The 18,616-nt window shown below is 35.4% G+C and overlaps 4 protein-coding genes, 1 long non-coding RNA gene and 2 pseudogenes across 5 annotated transcripts; 4 read left to right on the top strand and 3 right to left on the bottom strand.

Annotated features, from left to right (window-relative positions):
• Positions 1-1,542: 1,542 nt before the first annotated feature.
• LOC9311151 (HMG-Y-related protein A) lies at positions 1,543-2,500 on the bottom strand. The gene is made up of 2 exons (XM_002875037.2): positions 2,356-2,500; positions 1,543-2,261 (listed from the first exon to the last, which is right to left on the bottom strand). Exons 1-2 carry the CDS (start codon positions 2,434-2,436, stop codon positions 1,743-1,745), a joined length of 600 nt encoding a protein of 199 aa, XP_002875083.1. The 5' UTR covers positions 2,437-2,500; the 3' UTR covers positions 1,543-1,742.
• Positions 2,501-2,907: 407 nt separating this feature from the next.
• LOC9311150 (putative clathrin assembly protein At2g01600) lies at positions 2,908-6,728 on the bottom strand. The gene is made up of 15 exons (XM_002875036.2): positions 6,380-6,728; positions 6,202-6,271; positions 6,024-6,121; positions 5,761-5,899; positions 5,554-5,681; positions 5,371-5,463; positions 5,215-5,265; positions 5,026-5,091; positions 4,871-4,936; positions 4,707-4,787; positions 4,534-4,614; positions 4,263-4,436; positions 4,084-4,162; positions 3,854-3,969; positions 2,908-3,459 (listed from the first exon to the last, which is right to left on the bottom strand). Exons 1-15 carry the CDS (start codon positions 6,467-6,469, stop codon positions 3,103-3,105), a joined length of 1,689 nt encoding a protein of 562 aa, XP_002875082.1. The 5' UTR covers positions 6,470-6,728; the 3' UTR covers positions 2,908-3,102.
• Positions 6,729-7,540: 812 nt separating this feature from the next.
• On the bottom strand, positions 7,541-8,380 carry LOC9312833 (probable NAD(P)H dehydrogenase subunit CRR3, chloroplastic). The gene is made up of 3 exons (XM_002875035.2): positions 8,106-8,380; positions 7,875-8,011; positions 7,541-7,784 (listed from the first exon to the last, which is right to left on the bottom strand). The coding sequence occupies exons 1-3, from the start codon at positions 8,345-8,347 to the stop codon at positions 7,660-7,662; spliced, it is 504 nt and encodes a 167-aa protein (XP_002875081.1). The 5' UTR covers positions 8,348-8,380; the 3' UTR covers positions 7,541-7,659.
• A 224-nt stretch (positions 8,381-8,604) lies between these two features.
• Positions 8,605-9,570, top strand: LOC9312832. The gene has a single exon (XM_021026266.1). It carries the CDS (start codon positions 8,869-8,871, stop codon positions 9,442-9,444), a length of 576 nt encoding a protein of 191 aa, XP_020881925.1. The 5' UTR covers positions 8,605-8,868; the 3' UTR covers positions 9,445-9,570.
• A 2,204-nt stretch (positions 9,571-11,774) lies between these two features.
• Positions 11,775-12,397, top strand: LOC110228063. The gene is made up of 3 exons (XR_002331668.1): positions 11,775-11,865; positions 12,093-12,195; positions 12,289-12,397. It is a non-coding gene; the product is annotated as an uncharacterized LOC110228063 (long non-coding RNA).
• A 735-nt stretch (positions 12,398-13,132) lies between these two features.
• Positions 13,133-14,529, top strand: LOC9312831 (annotated as a pseudogene).
• A 681-nt stretch (positions 14,530-15,210) lies between these two features.
• Positions 15,211-16,748, top strand: LOC110228241 (annotated as a pseudogene).
• The last annotated feature ends 1,868 nt before the right edge of the window (positions 16,749-18,616 follow it).

Below are 18,616 nucleotides of genomic sequence, written 5' to 3'. Positions count from 1 at the left end.
GGTTTTGTTCACTACATGCCGGTTTTCGTGTACATATGAAAAGGTGTTACTACTGGTTATCAAAAAAGATATTTAGATCGTTGGAACTTGGAAAGCTTTATTATATATTCTTCTTTGGAATATTATCAAGATTTCAAGGTTTGTTTGTTAATTGATTTTACATACGTACTGTTGTAGATCTGACTATTATTTAATTGTTTATATAGATAGAACTAGAAGTGAGAATTTTGTATGTTAAAGATTGTTTCTTCTATAATCGTATGTTCGTTTGTCTTTTCATTCTCTTTTTTTATTATGCTAAGTTATGTTACTGTTAAAATACTAGTATAGATATGTTGCAACTTTGATATGTATATAAAACTCACAACTCTTACATTTTGATCCGAAAATTTAAATTATCTATATATATATACAAAAAAAATTATAGTAGTATGTGCTAGTTTTTTAAGCTTTCGTTAACAGGTATGTACCATTTTGAGCACGGATTTTGCAGTTTCGGATATATGATTAGTCTCAATATAATTAGTAACTTTGCTAGCTAGAACATTTAATTTGTTCGTTGGTTTTTCAAGATGTACGAATTAATATGTTCACATGTTCAGGAGAATGGTAACATCAAATTGGGCTCGGATACTCTTCGTCGATTGAGCTCGGCTACTCTCAGAGAAGCGGCTCGGGCTACTTGTGAGGTCGGCTCGGGGTGGAAGGAAAGCTCAGCTCGGGCATGGTGACATATAGGTTCCCGAGCTGTCGTGGCAAACGTCCCCGAGCCGGTATAAGGTGACCCGAGTCATATCAATCGACATTCTCCGAGCCAGTTCAATGATTGATTCCGAGCTGTTTCGGCAGTGTTCCCCGAGCCGGTTTTGATGATACGGCCCGAGGTATTATTTCCTAGCTCGGACTCAGTGTGGGTGGAATCCGACCCTAACAGTCGTATGGTTTTTAACATGAAATGGTAAAAAGCTATGGTCCCTCACACGAATTGAAAACTAAAACAGTAACCAAACAAGCAATTAGCAAAAAGCCAAAAAGACGTTGCCCAAGTGTTTTTAATTTCCTTTTAACGGTAATTCCTTAGGCCCATTATCGGTCCAAGAAATTGAATTTAGGCCCTCTTCTCTTCAAAGTTTAAACCAAAACACAACCTTTTTCAATCAAAACTGTGAAAGGTTACCAATACCACAATCCAACCATGTGTATTCTCTCATTCATTAATCCAACTGGGGGACCAACTACGTTTCCAAACTTTTGCTATCATTTGAAACCTCTACCTCCCGCCTGAACTACAACACCTCAAAAGTCAAAACTTGTCAATTCTGTTTGTCTAATTTTGAAATCATGTTACCAAATTCTCCAACATTCATTGAACTTCTTATAACAGACGTTAATAATTTTTTACTGTTTCGCCACCAATTCTAATTGTTGCTACTGTTTTACTAAAAAGCCAATTTTCTTGAATCACTCTTATTAACGTATCAAAACGAATATTTTCACCAACCGTTACTTTATAAAAGGGTTTTTTTTTTTTTTGAAACAAACTTTATAAAAGGGTTATGACCCGAAATTTACATCACACACCAAATGCAAAGTCGAATTACATTCTCTAATCAACCACCTAAACAATAACGAACACACACAATTAAATTTAAAACTACACGATTAAAACGAAATTAGGAAAATACTAAATTTTATTTTTTTAAAAAACTATCTTTCTATCGAAGGAGCATTTGCATTTTACTCTAACAACCAACAGGCACCATAGCTGGTTTCACTTTCGGTGGCCTTCCACGACCTCTACGCTCACCTTCAGGCTTAGCCGTCGGTGCATCCGTCGCATTAACCGTCTCTGATTCCGTCTTCTGCTTCTTCGGTGGTCGTCCACGTGGCCTTCCCGAAACACTCGGTACTTTTTCTTTTGGCTCCGACGGAGCCTCCTTAGACTTTGGAGGACGACCTCGAGGCCTCGACGGAGAAGCTGACGGAGCTGGAACCGTCGCCACGTGGCTTGAACCGGCTTCTGGTTTAGGTTTCGGAGGACGGCCACGGCCACGTTTAGGAGGACCATTAGGATCTGGTTTCATGTAATTGTTTTTGAAAACCATGAGCTGACCTGATTGTTTCATTTGATTGAGATGGTAACTGAGAAGCGTCATGTGAGATGGAGGTAGAGTGATCTTGGTTGATTCGATGTGTTTTGCAATCGCCGTTTTGTTGCATCCGTAAGGGTCGGTGGATGCTTCGATCGCTTCCATAATCATCTGAAATCCACAGAGGTAAACAAACAATTTCTCAGATCCAAAGAAATCGAATCACCATAAATAGCGTTTCAAAATCTAATCTAATATAATATACCTTAGGGTACGGAGGGAGAGAGAATGGAAAATTCTGCGCCGCCGTTGGATCTAGTTGAGGATCGCTCTCCGGCGTCGTCATGTCAAACTTGAATTCGCAGAGAGAGAGTACTGTTGCTGCGCTGAAGCTAAGAAACTGTGTGGGGATTTTAAAAGGGAAATAAAATTAGGTTTTCTTTATGATTTAAATAAAAAATGTTTTTGTTGATCGGACGGCTGGGGTATCGGAATTCGAGAGATGATCTGACGGTTATCGGACTATCAGAATACTATGTTGCAGGATCGCTGACGTGGATGAAGATGATAACTCATTAACTTCTGTGAATTTACGTTATTATCCCTGATTTTGAACTTTTATCATCATATCAAAGGTGAATAAAGAATCAATTGGGCCAATAATTCGATGAATTCGGCGTGTTATATGTCAACGCGTGTTGAAATATCAATGGGTGCAATAGGACGATAGAAATGAGAACCTAAGACGAGACACGTCATATCGGCCCATTAGAACTAAACATTTTTAGCTAGCTCTCAAAATAACACATGAACGTAATAATTTTAAGAATGTTCTTTTGGGGATTTAACTCATATATGCATTATATATAATCTTTCTACAAGCAATAACAAAAGAGATCATCAAACAAATCATCATGTGGTTCTATTACTCACAAATAAAAACCATTTCCCTCTTTCTCTTTCCCTCCACCAAAACCAATGAAGATGATACAAACGTGAATAGACAACATGATCAAATGAGGCCAGTGCTGCGGAACGGGTTGTTATGTTGGTTTACCGCAAAATCACCATAACCCGTGGTATTTGGCTGCTGTGATACCGGGTTCACCGGGAATTCCCCAAAATCACCAAATGGGTTACTATTATTGGTAGGAGGGTTGGACTGATGCTGATATGTCGGCTGGTAAGCACCGAAGGGGTTGTTGACCGCTGGCTGCTGAGGTGGGGGAGTTGTACCATTGGACGACGCAAAAGGGTCATGGGACGCAAATGGATTGGGAGCTGGTGCACCGTACACAGGGCGTTGGGAAGCTATGTAGGCTCCATCATCGTATAGACTGCTAAGTGTAAGCGTATCTAACCCTCCAGCCTAAACATTTTTGATTTTGATGCACAAAAACAATGGTTTTTCAAGATTAGCTTACAGCCTTACACACTATCCTCTTATATAAGCACCTAGACCAACAATGAACTTCCTATTCTCACGGTTCCACTTCCAACGTCCATAGCTAGATTAATAGCAAGGTTCCTAGTCTCAAGGTTGGCAAATTTCGGTAAAACAATGCTTGTGATGACTCTTTTATTATGAACTAACTAATTTTCTATTAACAAGGTTCATAGTATCAGTGATTTAAAGATTCAACATCTAAAGTCCCAACTTTCCAGCCAAATTTTTAGCCGGTAACTACTAACTGGCGTTGATTTCTGTGATCTACTGTTTTTAAACCTATGGCATTAATTTTAACAAAGAGAATAATGCTTACCAATTTCCTCTCGGTGGCTGCAGAGATATCGCTGCTAGGTGCTGTCACCAAGGCAAGCTCCCATCCTGTAGGATCGTAATCATTTGCTTGACCAAAACGAGGCGTTGAAGGATTAGCTGGAATAGAGAGATCAGAAATGAGTCAGCAAAAGGAAATAAAAAATAAAGTAAGAAATCCTCGAGACTGGCAGAATATTAGTAGACATGTAAATGGTCCAACAAGAAGCTCACCATCAGTTGAAATAATGGCTAAAGCAAGTGCATTTTGGTCTTCGATAACTGATGCATCAGGAGCACTAGTGTTCAGACCCTGTGGGGAAAATTGAACAAGTAGAACTTGAGACATAAGAATCGCAGTAAGAAACAAAATTGAAATCAAAATCATAAAGTGATCATAATAGAATTTTCACCAGTAAATCATCGTTGTCAATGAAGGTCTGAGCGTTGGCTGAAGAAGGAGGCGGGGGAGAAGGTTCTGTTTCTTCAGGTACAACGACATCATCTGAAGGTAACATTTCACGTTCTTCAAGCGACGGTTCAGTATCTTCGGCAGTCAGTCCATCATCCGGCCTATATGTTAGAAGCTGAATGTAGACAACTTCATTAGCAAATAAGACACAGAAAAAAGGCCAAAAGACCAAAAACATTGGATCACTAATATGAGAAAATATGCATACATACCAGTGGTTCCGCTGGGACATCGACAACCCGCGGTGCTTCTTTAATATACTCCTCCATTGTTGTCAGAAAAGATTGTGGAGGCTGAAGTAAACAAATGTAAAGTAATGTTTTAAGTGACAGAAACAAGCAATGGTTGCCAATTAAATTTATCATAAGTTGTCCTCAGTTAGTACCTCTCTTAGAACAGGAAATTGAAAATTCCTTGCAAGTTCCAATCCTTTGCAGGCTTCATAGAAATCAGAAAGGCTACGAGCCTGAAAAACACATTATCCCTTGTTACACACAAAATGTGCGACAAGTAAAATATATACCAACTGAAACAGTCCAACAAAATCACCTGCTGACCCGCACGCTTGTATATCTCAAGGGAAGTGATGGCTTCATGTTTTGCCATTTCAAAGAACTGCAATATATGAAAAATTAAGTATGGAAAAAGGAAAGCAGATAGAGAGATATGATAGCTATGATGGCAAAAAGACAAACTAGACCTACCTTGTCAATGAGATTGATGATTCCATCATTGATAGCACAATAGACTTTAAAACTCTCTTTCAACACCTATCATACGATGACAAAGAATTTAAGAAATTTTCGAGCTTCGCTTTTGTAGAGCAAGACACCAACAACTGTGTCCAGTTGTGGAAATGTTAATCCTAGGACAAGGGATAATTTGTTCCGTACCAGAGCAAGTGCATATTGTATAACATGATTGTGGTTAGCAGCACCTTCTGGCTGAAAAAAGCAAAGGGGCAAGACAGTTCATTGATCAGCAAGTGCAGCCACAACACAATGTCACAAACTATCAACAACAGAAACTAATAACATCAGAAAAAGTACCCTGCAACCGATGAGACGATAGAGAAGCTGCTGCAAAGCTGGCAACTGCTCCAAGAGTTCTTCACCATCTAAATCCCTGGTTCTACTATACCCCTGGCCATCCGCAATATGCAAAACCGAAACAATCAGAAAAGAAAAGGAGGTATGAACACCAAAAAAAAAGAGTAAACCAACATTTGATACCTTATCCTGCCCTGGGGTAGACTTGGGAAGACGTTCTGCCTCAGTATCATATTTTAAAACCCTGAAGCATTCAAGCCGTTCTTCGAGAAATAGTGCATAAGTACGTACCCAAGCTGAACAATCCCAGGCTGTAAGAGAAACATAAAAGCATACAGTGAACGTTAACTCTCTATACACACATGAAGCAGAAACACTAAATAGACTTACCAATAGGGCTTGAATCATCCTTAAAATTAGAAAGCTGCAAAATTCGCCCTCTCTGCGAGAAATTCAATAGTTCCTCTCTGAAAGTTGGATCTCCTTCCCTTAGAAGCCGATGAATAACAATTAGTGTCTTCAAAGCAACCTGTTGAAGAAACACAAGAGAAAAATAGACTTCAAAAACTATCAAAATGCTTTACTCAAACACACAATTTCAAGCATTAAAGATCATGTCATCAAGAACACAAAAGAGAGTAATCAATCAGTACCGTCCAATTCCTGGTTTTATGCAAGCGCCGGGAAAGAGCGTGAATACAATAAGCAACATCTGCTCGAGCACGAGTCACTGATGTTGCAGCGAAGATTTCTGCAACAATAGAAGAAACCAATTCATTCAGAGAAGAAGAAAATCAGATCTAAGAAATCCCGAGAAAGTGAATCACTCACTTCTGAGATGGCGATCTTTGGGAGGACACTCAACATGATTGGTAGCTTTGACTATGGCGACATCTAAATCCTAAAAATTACAATGAAAATTCCAGAAATTAAAAACCGAATCTATCGGAGATTTTCTTTTCTTCAGATTAAAGAAATAGACAAAAGAAAATCGATGGAAAGAGCGTACGGCGTATTCGCTGTTGACACGGACAAGGCCGACTTTGGTGGAGTCTTTTAGGGCTCCGTAAGCTTTTCTCCATGACTGAAGCGTTCCCATCGGAAAAAAACTACAATAGGAGAGACTCCTTCTTCAGATCTCTCTACGAAACCGGAGATGACGTGTCTCAATCTCGAATCTTCTTTAGATTATTTTCCCGAGAAAAGCTCCGGGAAAATTCACGGGAAAATTCACAGAGAGACTATCGAGAAAGAGAGAAGAAAAGTGAAGACGCCAAAAAAAAAAAAAGAGGACGCGTTCCGTTTCTTTTTAATTTTGTCCTATTTTTTTAATTTAAAGTCAATTTGTTCAGATTAAATAAATAAAATGAGTCAAATTATATGAAAAAAATAGCCAATTTTGAATTTTCTTAATGCTTAGTTTTATTATCTGTCCGTTAATAAGATTAATTGAATTTTCTTTATTGACTACACGAAATAAAATTGACAAAAAAAAAAAGACAGGATTTAAATAATTGATCAAAGAGAAATCGGTCTCATAATAATGTTTATTTGCTTAATGGGATTCATAATTAAAGGGTCACGCAAAAGCATAAATACTGGAAAATCTGACAGTACTAATTAGAATCGAATCTGCTCCTCTGGATTATCATCTGTTGTTGAGCACTTTTTTTCTATAATAAAATCACAAAGCCATGTATATATTTAGTTATTTCAATAATGTAGTACTAGTCTAGAGATGCTCTTATACTATACTAAATTGATGACGATTATTTCTTCTACTATTTATTAAGAATTCAAAATAACTTTTGAAATGCGGTGGATAATACAGATGTTGAGAGTGAGCATTGTTGGCCACCTACCACTAACTACGTAAATTGGCCAGCTTCGTATTCTAATTCAACGTCCAATTAGTAGAGAGACTTTCTTTCCTTTTTTCACAGCAACATACTGATTTTTATATAGGTATTGATTGAGTTTTTTGCTGCTATACAAAACTTATTTTAAATATAGAGTTTCGATTCATTTATAACATGTAAAACGATGATGAAGTGGGGGAACATAAACAAATTGACATGCCATTTTGTCAAAACTTTCTATTTATAGCTGCAAGATTGTGCATACACCACCATTATAACCAAAGATTAGTACGTAAAGAAATTCATCGAAATCGCGTAAATGGGTTAATACTACAGATGCATTTATCAAGCTATCTATCATAAGATCACTAGAAGTAGAAGTAACGAGACATGGTATAGTATATATATAATTAAGTGTGTTGTGGTAGAATCACATGATCAAGTCATCAAGTAATGGGAGGCTAAAAGGGAGTTTGATAACTCCACAAGCTATGAGCAGAGACATAATCCATATGGGAAGAATCCATTGAAGTGTAAACATCAAAACTGGTTTCCCTGCAACATCAATGAATCATCCCATTAAGCCAACGCAGTTATGGAATTTAGATGTGATGACTAGCATGAGATTATAATCACTAAACTAACCAGAAGAACGAAGCTTAGGCTCTGTTCGAGCTACGAAGATTTCGCCAATCTCTCGTAGCTTCTTCTCCAGCTTACTTTCGAATTTATTAGCATGGCCTAATAGAAGCTCATCGAATACCGTATTCATATCCATTTCCCTTTCATGGGGCAAAAAAAAAAAAAAAAAATTTCAAAACCGCCCAATTACAATTATATAAGTACACATTTTGCAATGGTAATTAGTGTCTTTACCCTTCGGAATCACGATATGATCCAGCGCCAAATGCTCGCTCGATCTGAGCTATCGAAGGCTTGTTGCCTCGTCGCTGCTTCCGTAATTGCTGCTTTTGATTTCCCATTTGTTTGCTCACTTTGCTTAGGTTTGCCGGTTTCTTCGACGGAGAAGGAAGTGGAGACGGTGAGTCATTAGTTAGAGACGCCATAAGAGGCGTTGAAGCTCTGGTGATGGAGAAGATGGTGGATAAGACCGCCATTGCCTCCTCCTTCTCTTGTGTGGTTTGAAACTTTTACTTAAGAAGTTTCTATATTTCATCCTCTTGAATTATCCAGCCAATGAAAACTTCAGAACATGCCACGTCAGCCAAGACAAGCTTGAGTTTTGTTTCTTTCTATTCTTGGTTGTTTAATCTTGTGATTAATATATTAATGTCTTTTCAAATACGCAACACCGTTTTAAGTTAACGTGTAAATTTGATATTGTGTTGTTTTACATGTGAATAGAATTCAAAGTTTTGGTTACTAGAAGAAACCATTTTCTTTCATAACAAAAGGAGAAAAGTGTGTTTACCTTCCAAGACTTGAAAAAGATTTAATTATCATTTAACATAGAGCTATCGTTTTCCATTGGCTAATCGTTCTAAACCAAACACCACCCACTCTTAAACAACATTACCAAATCAATTCAAAAGGAAATCATAAGAACACAACAGAAGATTATGATCCACCACCATTAATAGAAGCTTTAAGCTATAAAAAAAATAGAGATTCATTGGTAATGGCAGATTCCGACATAGAGACGAGCAGCAACCACAATAGCAACAGCAACACCAGCCGTTCAACCGCATCGACCACGAGTGTTCATGTTACGGCTCTCGATGGGATTGTAAGTGCTAATTCTCTCTTCACGGTTGCAGTCTTTGTCGGAATCTCCTTCGACCAGCCACGTGACCTCAGCCTCACGGACAGATCCGAGTGCAATGCTGGACGAGACGTGGAACGGGACCTCGTTGTGTTTGAAGTCATCTCATTTGCCTTCTTCCTCTTCTCCTCCCTAGTGGCTCAAGGGATAAAGCTATCCATCAACCTTTTGAACAGCAAAGAAACGGACGAAGTGTTTAAAGCAAATATCAATAGTGATGTGCTTCGTTTCGGTGTGCTTGGTGCAGCTGGTGGATGTATCTTGGGCTGTGTGTTTCTTTTGTTGTCAATTGTTGATGTTATCCAACTCCGTCTCGGGCTTCTCTCCTGCGGCAATGCTTTGACGATTCATACCGTGCTAGCGCTTGTGGTCTTGGTCTCTTCTGCTCTCAGTGTTTACATCTTCACTGTGTTTTACTCTTTCAGGAAATGATTGATCTTTAAAAACCTGATAGTTATAGAGTAACAATTAGTTGTGAACTCAGCAATATAAATATATAATACATATGTATCATGGATAATGTTTAATAAAGCAACATATATGAATCAGTTGAAAAAATAGTTTCTATTAATCTCGGTCATTCCCTTGCAAAACCAATAAGCCAGCGTTTCCCCAACAATGAAATAAGGAAAGTCCTAGAATATTGAGGTCATCACTAGAGACTAAAAGATCAGACGAAGGTATCAGCCAGAATAAAAGCTTGAAGTTGCAAACGAAGAGCTTCACGAAATCACCCAGAAACAGTCATGAATATTGCAAAAAGTAAGTTCTTAAATAGTTCATTTGATCATTAGAACATGATAACTATAAGGCTATAAGCTAACAGCTTCTTGCTCATAGTCAGTGGAACTGATCAAAACTCTGAGGTCCAAGCAACTATAGCCAATTCTATCAAATAAGACAAGCCAATAACTGCATACTATTAAAGTAAGTATGTGTATAAATACTTGTAAACTTGATCAAATTGTTTAATATCAAATTGTTTTTAAGGGTTTAAGAGAAAGAAACACAAACACAATGATTCATACAGAATTTTACAAGACCTCAACAACAGTATCAAGTGTTTCAAAGGGAACCAACTTGCCAGTTCTCGAAACAGAGCCGGAAGATTCAAAACCTAAACTATTTACAAGCATCAGCTAAGTGCTTTTGTTCCACAGTCTTGCTAACCTCAAGGAGATGGCATTTCGAAATAGGAATTTTCAGCTAATTGTACCCTAACTCCAAAAATCCTATGATCCAACGTCCTCTAGCGATAACCAAAGCACATTGAGAGATTCAATATAGAGTACCTGGGGCTAGAAATCGCGATGAGATTCAACGACTTCGCTTACTCGATCTAGACTCTCAAGGCTAAAGACGCCATTGTCATCGACTGGAAGCGCTCTCTCTCTGTCTTTGTCTTTGGGTTGGGCTTCCGTTCCAGTGCTGTGGTTGGTTGAATCTAAATGACATTATTGCCCTTACTTACCCATTTGATGACAAACACGACGACGTTTTTTGGGTTGTGCTTCTTACTGATGTTACTGGTGGATAAATTAAACGACGTCGGTACTTGTTACATCAGGTTGTCACAAGACTTTTGCACTGACATTTCCAATCCACATTAGTACATTACGATTACGTATATGATTAGGTATCATGATTTTGTTGTCAATTGTTAATGACTTGGAATCATGAAATATTGGTCTATATGTGGTAAAATCCAAGCGATTGTTTTTTTTTTAAAATTTTTAAATACGTACGTTACCAAAACAAGAAGCTACTTATCAATCATGTTTGACTTTCTTTCGTGCATAAATGAATTTACTACTGTATAAAATTATTAGTAGGGTATAAATATAATGGTTTCATCCCTTTGACGCCAAACATTAATAAATTATTTTTTCAATATAAAAATGGCCTTTAGGTGTTTTTACCATATGAAGTTTTAACTAATCGATGTTAGTATGTGTACTTTCAAAGATTAAGAACATATATATATATACACATATATAAGACAAGTGGATAAGATATTGGTCTGGAACAAATCTCTACAATAATTATTTGAGAAGTAGAAACGCACCACATTCAAAGTTAGGGCATTGGAGGCCTGTGGTTAAAAGTTGGAATGATTTGTCCTAAACACCCTTAATGAATTGTTCTTCTCGAAATTTCTTCTTCTTCGTAATTAGGGGTATATAAGTCTAATCGTGTGTTGATCTCTATAATAATGTCTCAAACACCCTCAATTTCGAAATTTTTTGTTCTTAATTGTTAAGGGTATATAAGTCTAATCGTGTTTTGAGATGATTAGTCTTAATCACCCTTAAATTTTTTTATTTTATAGTGTAATCGTTGGGGATACGGATGTCATAATGTCTCGACTTTAATGATTATGGAATCTTAACTTAAATTTATTTGTTAATTTTTTAGATAATTCTATATCTTAGTAGTTAATATTCGTTTTTGTTAGTTTTCTGATTTTGTTTCTAATTAAAAAGTTAAATTTCTTAAGATAATAATTGATGTTTGCCCTAATCTTAAAGCTATATATATTGTTGATCGGCCAGAGAATTAGGTATTATTTTCTCTGTGCCCATTAGATAGTTTTCACCATTATGGTTTTTTTATACAGCTACGATTTTGATAAATCAAATTGTTTGTCATGCATATATTGTTTTCATTTACCTTTAGAGGTCGTGTGCATATTGTTTGCTGTTTGTTTTATTTTTTACATTAGTTTGTTAATTTATTGTTTTGCTGATTTGATTCTTTTGGTATGTGTTTCAGTTTTGTAGAGCGTGGGAGGTTCTATCGACAAAGCTTTTGGACGAAAGTGGTGTTGATGATAACAGAACGAGGTTTGGAAAGGTATTTTTACATCTATTTACCTATTTAAATGTTTGTGTTTCTTTCTGTTATGTACAGAGTTTGGATTATGATCACGCGTGGATCGTTAATAATTTATGATCAATTGTGCTGACTGAGAGAAACTAAGATTTTTTTTTTTGGTTCTCACCGTTTTTCTAAGTTCGCTTTGAGAATTTATTATATATTTATTTTGTATGAATAATTTTATTGGAAAAAATGATGTTTAGGGATAGTGTACACGTACTCGACGGGGGTGAATTACACCTAAGCTTAGATGTCTTCAAAAGGCCATCACTCACAACAACATCCTCTTCACCTCAATGGCTTCACGTAAGTGGATTCAAAATAATTTCTCTATATAATATATCAAGTTAAGTGAATGAACATATATAATGTAATGTTGTTGAAAATTGTGGTTGCAAGATATGTTGTGTTCGGGACTAAGAAGCATGGGAACGGGAAGATTGATGAGCTAGAGAGGCATATTGAGTCTTTGATATGGGAAACTGTTAAGGAAAGAGAAAGGGAATGTGTGGGATTAGATGAGTACGAGAAGGTAATCTCTAATCTAACTATATATATTTGTATTTTATTATGAATTATTTATATGATTTTCTTTTTGTTTTTTTGAAACTAACATTAATTAATTTACTTTCTAAAATATACTGGGTCTCTTTTGAAGCTCGAAAAAAACAGAGTTCTCTAAAACGAGATTGGTCGAGATTGCATAGGTATGTCTATCGTGATGAAATTGTTAAATAGATATTGGGCTTTTAAGCAATTCAATCGCTTTAAAAAAATTTTGTAATCGTGAGAGAAAACTTTAGGGTTTGATTGTTTCAATTTTGATTTAGAATACGGAATTTTCGTTTTCTTTTTCTTTTTTTTTAAATAGTAAGGTAAATTCTAAATATATTACGGATATTTTTATCAAGAAAATTTCTAATTTTTAAAAATTAAAATTTAAGAAATAATTATGACGGTTTGCCCTAGATATTAAGGTATAAATATAGAGCTTCGGCCACACCATTAAAACTCATATTCGTTAACCTAAACATATAGTTTTGATAATATATATATTTTGTATTGTTTTGGTTCTAATGAATCGAATTTACTATGGAATGATTATGATTGTTTTCTTCATGTTGAGATGACACTGATTTCATGATTTAATTTTTTATAGATTCTGATTTCTTCAAATTGAAATATTAATTATTTTTACGTTTGTTTGCAGGTTGGATGTGTGGAAAGAACACATCGATGTTGAAAACGTTGGAATGCAAGCTAACACAGCCAAGATATTGGTCATGCAAAGATCTCTTATGATTCTGTGACTAAGAATTTAAGTGTGACTTGGGCTTATGAGCTAATTAACAACCTCTGATCCTAAGGAGAGTTCAAGCCTTTCTTACATCATCGACCTCGCAAACCATCAGAAGTAATGTTCGGGTTTATAGCTGCTGCTGGAAGAAACACAGAGGAACATAGACTTTTATCATGGGAGCTCAGTTCAACTTTGGATATCGAGAAAGCCGATAGCAAGATAGGATTGGTCGTTGGCATTTCGGTTTCCGGGTTTGTTTTACTGATAGTTTTGGTCCACACGATCGTGGTGGTTTGGTCACGGAAGCAAAGAAAAAAGAAAGACAGAGATATAGCAAACATGATATCGATAAACGAAGATCTTGAAAGGGAAGCAGGACCAAGAAAGTTTTCTTATAAAGATCTTGTGTGAGCAACCAACAGATTCTCAAGCCATAGAGAGCTAGGTGAAGGAGGATTTGGAGCGGTTTATGAAGGAAATTTGAAAGAAATCAATACAATGGTTGCGGTGAAGAAATTATCCGGTGATTCAAGGCAGCGAAAGAAAGAGTTTTAAATGAAGTTAAGATCATCAGCAAACTGAGACATCGAAACATGGTGCAACTCATTGGTTGGTGTAATGAAAAAAACGAGTTCTTGCTGATATATGAGTTAGTGCTAAATGGTAGCTTGAACTCCCACCTCTTTGGCAAAAGACCCCATTTACTTTCTTGGGACATAAGGTACAAGATAGCTCTTGGTTTAGCCTCTGCTCTGCTTTATCTTCATGAAGAATGGGATCAATGTGTACTGCACAGAGACATCAAAGCAAGCAATATAATGCTTGACAGTGATTTCAATGTAAAGTTAGGTGATTTCGGTTTGGCTCGGGTTATGAACCATGAACATGGTTCCCATACAACAGGATTGGCTGGAACTTTTGGGTACATGGCACATGAATATGTAACGAAAGGAAGTGCGAGTAAAGAGTCTGATATATATAGCTTTGGAATTGTTTTACTAGAGATTGTCACAGGGAGAAAATCGCTGGAACGAACGCAAGAAGATAACAGTGATTCAGAGAGTAATGAGAAGAGTCTTGTGGAGAAAGTTTGGAAACTTTATGGAAAACAAGAAGTGATGACTTCGTCTGTTGATGAGAAATAGGGTAATGAATTCGATAATAAAGAAGCTGAGTGTCTTCTGGTTTTAGGGTTGTGGTGTGCTCATCCTGATAAAAAAGCTCGAGACCTTCGATAAAACAAGCGATACAAGTCTTGAATTTTGAGTTACCATTACCTGATCTTCCATTGAAGAGGGATGTTGCTATGTATTACATCTCAATAACTACGACTTCTTCTTCTTCTCCCTAGCTCAACTCTGCTCTGTTTTTTTTTTCATCTTAAAGTATTATTGGTCATGCTCTTGGAAAATCTTAAAGTATTATTGGTCATGCTCTTGGAAAATGATTATTCTTTGCATACTACTTTGTATGTATTAGAGATGAGAATATTTTAAATATATATATATATATATATATATATATATATATATATATATATATATATATATATATATATATAGATAGGTAATACTCGATCTTTTATGAACCGGTGGATAGGTAATATTCGATCTTTTATATATAATTTGTTTTCATTATGGATTTATAATTTAGATTAAGGTTCCAATGTTTCCACGTTTTAGAGTTTGTAAACGTGGTATTTCTCTTTTTTTAGTCAAGCATAAATTCTCCAAAAATATTAGGGTTTGTTTGATCCTTTTTCTCTATGAGCGGCTATCCAAGACGAGTTCAAAGTTGAGATTGTAGAGGTATCATTGTTTTTTATTAGTGGTTGTGTTTTCATATTGGTGTATTTCTACTTTTACATTGATTTCTCTGGTTGTGAATGATCAGTTGATTAAGTTGTTTGATATTTGAGATTTTGGTTCTTTTTGTTTTGTTTTAAATAATTTGTGATTTCGTATATTTAAAATAATATTTTCATTTTGTCTTTCATATTTATGATTCTGTTACATCCAGGGATGGGTTCATACGAAAAATATAGATATTTTATTTAGGATATTTGCTTTCTTGAAACAAAAAGTTGAGTGAATTGTTTTTAGGTTACGCAATTTTTATTAGGTTTAAAATATTTTGAGATTGCTTTTGATCGTGCAATATACGGATTCGTTAGTGCCAGATTAATTTATTGAAAAGTTGTTCCTCCTTCTTTTTCTTTATTTTAAAAATACCCTAAGAGATCTAATATCGTATGCATCAATTAAGTATCTTCTTTTACATTATCGGTGGATCCATTATTTTTTTATATTTATGGATAGTAAGAGATCTCACCGAACTTGATGCAGCTGCAACTACGTTACAACGGTGTACAAGAGTTACATGACCAGAAGGAATTTTACAGATTGTGCCATCGTTGTTGAGGAGCTCTGGTGAGTTACTTGATCCATCTTCTTCTTTTTAATTTCTTTTAAAGATGATTAGACTAACCCTAATTGGTATTGCTTGAAATGTTGTAGGTGGAAGACTCTAGAGGGTGATGCTCTGGATTTGAGCTATGTTCTTTTTTTTTTTATAAGAAGAGAAACATGAGGCGATGTTTCGAAATGGGCGCGAGCTAGAAAACGAGGTGCTAACGTCTGACATCATTTTATCTCTGTTTACTTATAACTCAAGGTGTTGTTAGTATATCTATATCTCTCTTTATTATGAAAAACCAACGTGAATCTCACTCTTTAGGTTGGGAAAGGCTTATCTAAAGATGAAAAGACTCAAAAATTAGCTCTTTAGCATTGGCTTGAAGTTGTAAGTCCCCATATCTTTTTGTAACTTTTTATCAAAGACAAGCTAAGTACATGTGAAGAAACAAATCTATGTGTTTAGTAGCAAAACACAAGATCAAGAGTTATTAGTTCCTTTTGGTTTCGTTGATCTATTATAATCTAATGACCATCTAATATAATGACCCCTCTCTTGAAATTACAGATTGACCCACATCATCGTTATGGCCACAACTTGCACTTCTATTATGATGTCTGGTCAGCGAGCAAGAGCTCACATCCATTCTTTTACCGGTACGGACTTAGATCCAATATCCATCTTTAGATCCTCCTATCTTGAATGTGTTCTAAACTCTGTTTTCACTGATTTGAAACTAAATGTTGGATATAGGAGACGGCAAAGATGTAAATCTTGAGAAACACCCGAGCAAGAGCTCACATCCATTCTTTTTATCTGATTTGACTCGACCATAATGATTAGCTATAACTCTTGAATACTCAATAACCTCTGTGTTTCTTTGAAACACGCAGATGGAGAGAGAAGCATATAAAATAATAGTGGAAGATGGGAGACTAATTTATAAATAGGGCGTGACTCTGATTAACTCAACAGAGGAAGCCAAGTCGATTTTTGTACTTAGTAAAATAAACAATTTGAATAAAAGACGACGGCAGAAGCTCGAGACGAGTCGTTTCAGCCGTCACCAGAGACTAATGAAAGTCATGCTGAAGTGAAAGAAACACACTACATAAGATATATATATATTTCAAATTATTTAATTTTTAAAAGAATAATTAAAGCTGCCATTTATCTCTATCGTGATTGAAAATATTTAAAACTTTAACAAATCTTTATGAAAAGAAAATAATATAAGTTGACTTTCCGAAACTTTGATATGTCAAAAAGGTAATCTTATTACTTTGTGTTCAAGGCAACAATATATATAAGTATTAATTTTTTGGATTTTCCGGTTTACTTGAGAGTCACGTTTCTGATATCACTTTTGCTTTGTCTTTGTGTTATCATCAACCGGAATCAGCCATGGTGAATTATATAGTGAAGCAATACAATGTTGCAATGGAAGGAGATACGACATTGGTCGCAGTGGAGAGCATTGGTATACGGAATAGAAAATGAGTAAGATCATTAGTGATTCAAAATTGGTCAATTAAATTCCGATATATAATGGTTGGTCCATCATGTATATTTTATTTTAAAATTAATATTAAAATTATTTGATAACTATTGACAAAAAAACTACAATATAGTTAAGTTACTTTAGAAAAAAACCTTCATCCTGCAGAAGATACAAAATTTTATTATTAATTTCTAACTGAAATTGAAAACCTGGTCCAACCGGTTTAACTTGATCAACATGATAACAAAACAAGAGGAGCAAAGTTGATGGTTTTCTGAAGTCTGATGAAAGAGATCTTGATAAACGTAGAAATCATTTGCTGATTGATGAGTTTGGCTATAACCATGATAACAAAAAAATGGAGCAAAAGTGACGGTTTTCTACAGTGTAATGAAAGAGCTCTTAAAAAACGTAAAAATTATTTTCTCATTTATGAGTTTAGCCATAACAATGATAACAGTATAACATAGACAAAATGGCGGCTTCGTAAGTCCGAGGAAGAGTCTGGATGACATATAAATATTGAGGAATGATGAGTTTGGCTATAACAATGTTAACGGAAAGAATGAGCAAGATTGATGGTTTTGATGCAGGCTCACGAAAAAGCTCTTGATAAACGTAGAAATCTTTTGTTGATGATGAGTTTGGCTATAACCATGATAACAAAAAAGAAAGAGCAACATTGACAGCTTTTGGTAGTCTTATGAAAGAGATCTTGATAAACGTAGAAATTATTTGCCGATAGAAGAGTTTTTCTATAAATATTATAACCGAAAAATGGGTAAAATTGTAGGTTTTCTTCAACTTCATGAAAAAACTATCGATAAACGTAGAAATCATTTGCTAATGATAAATTTGGCTATTACCATGATAACAAAAAAAGAGAGCAAAGTTGACTGTTTTCTGCAGTCTTATGAAAGAGCTCTCGATAAACGTAAAACTCATTCGCTAATTGAAGAGTTTTACAATAACCATTATAACGAAAAATGAACAAAATTGAAGGTTTTCTGCAGCCTGATGAAAGACCTCTTGATTAACTTAGAAATTATTTGCTTATTGATGAGTTTGGCTATAGTCATGATAACAAAAAAATAGGAGCAAAATTGACATTTTTCTACTGTCTAATGAAAGAGCTCTTGATAAACGTAGAAATCAATTGTTGATTCATGAGTTTGGTTATAACAATGATAACAGTAAAAGAGAGCAAAATAGACAGTTTTCTACAGCCTGATGAAAGAGGTCATGATAAATGTAGAAATCATATACCAATTGATGAGTTGGCTATAACCTTAATTACAAAAAAAGAGAGCAAAATTGATGGTTTTCTGCAGGCTCGTGAAAAAGCTCTTGATAAACATATAATCATTTGCTGATGATCGAGTTTGGCTATAACCAGGATAGAAACAAAAGAGCAAAAATTGATGGTTTTCTACTGTTTAGTGAAAAAGCTCTTGCTAAACAATAAAAATTATTTGCTGATTATTGAGTTATAATTAGATTGCAAAAAAAAG

The sequence above is a fragment of the Arabidopsis lyrata genome, assembly GCF_000004255.2.
Source record: "Arabidopsis lyrata subsp. lyrata unplaced genomic scaffold ARALYscaffold_5, whole genome shotgun sequence".
Classification (NCBI taxonomy): domain Eukaryota; kingdom Viridiplantae; phylum Streptophyta; class Magnoliopsida; order Brassicales; family Brassicaceae; genus Arabidopsis; species Arabidopsis lyrata.
This window is presented reverse-complemented; position numbering and strand designations above follow the sequence as displayed.

What these genes read in the sequence shown, in the direction of transcription:
- LOC9311150 (XM_002875036.2), bottom strand. Translation starts at nt 6,469, where the DNA reads ATGGGAACGCTTCAGTCATGGAGAAAAGCTTACGGAGCCCTAAAAGAC. An exon ending in ATAAAACCAGGAATTGGACG is followed by an intron (nt 5,900 to 6,023) that starts GTACTGATTGAT and finishes TTTCTTCAACAG; the next exon opens with GTTGCTTTGAAGACACTAAT. An exon ending in TACAATATGCACTTGCTCTG is followed by an intron (nt 5,092 to 5,214) that starts GTACGGAACAAA and finishes ATCGTATGATAG; the next exon opens with GTGTTGAAAGAGAGTTTTAA.
- LOC9312833 (XM_002875035.2), bottom strand. Translation starts at nt 8,347, where the DNA reads ATGGCGGTCTTATCCACCATCTTCTCCATCACCAGAGCTTCAACGCCT. An exon ending in TCATATCGTGATTCCGAAGG is followed by an intron (nt 8,012 to 8,105) that starts GTAAAGACACTA and finishes GCCCCATGAAAG; the next exon opens with GGAAATGGATATGAATACGG. An exon ending in GCCTAAGCTTCGTTCTTCTG is followed by an intron (nt 7,785 to 7,874) that starts GTTAGTTTAGTG and finishes TTGATGTTGCAG; the next exon opens with GGAAACCAGTTTTGATGTTT.
- LOC9312832 (XM_021026266.1), top strand. Translation starts at nt 8,869, where the DNA reads ATGGCAGATTCCGACATAGAGACGAGCAGCAACCACAATAGCAACAGC.
- LOC9311151 (XM_002875037.2), bottom strand. Translation starts at nt 2,436, where the DNA reads ATGACGACGCCGGAGAGCGATCCTCAACTAGATCCAACGGCGGCGCAG. An exon ending in CTCTCCCTCCGTACCCTAAG is followed by an intron (nt 2,262 to 2,355) that starts GTATATTATATT and finishes TGTGGATTTCAG; the next exon opens with ATGATTATGGAAGCGATCGA.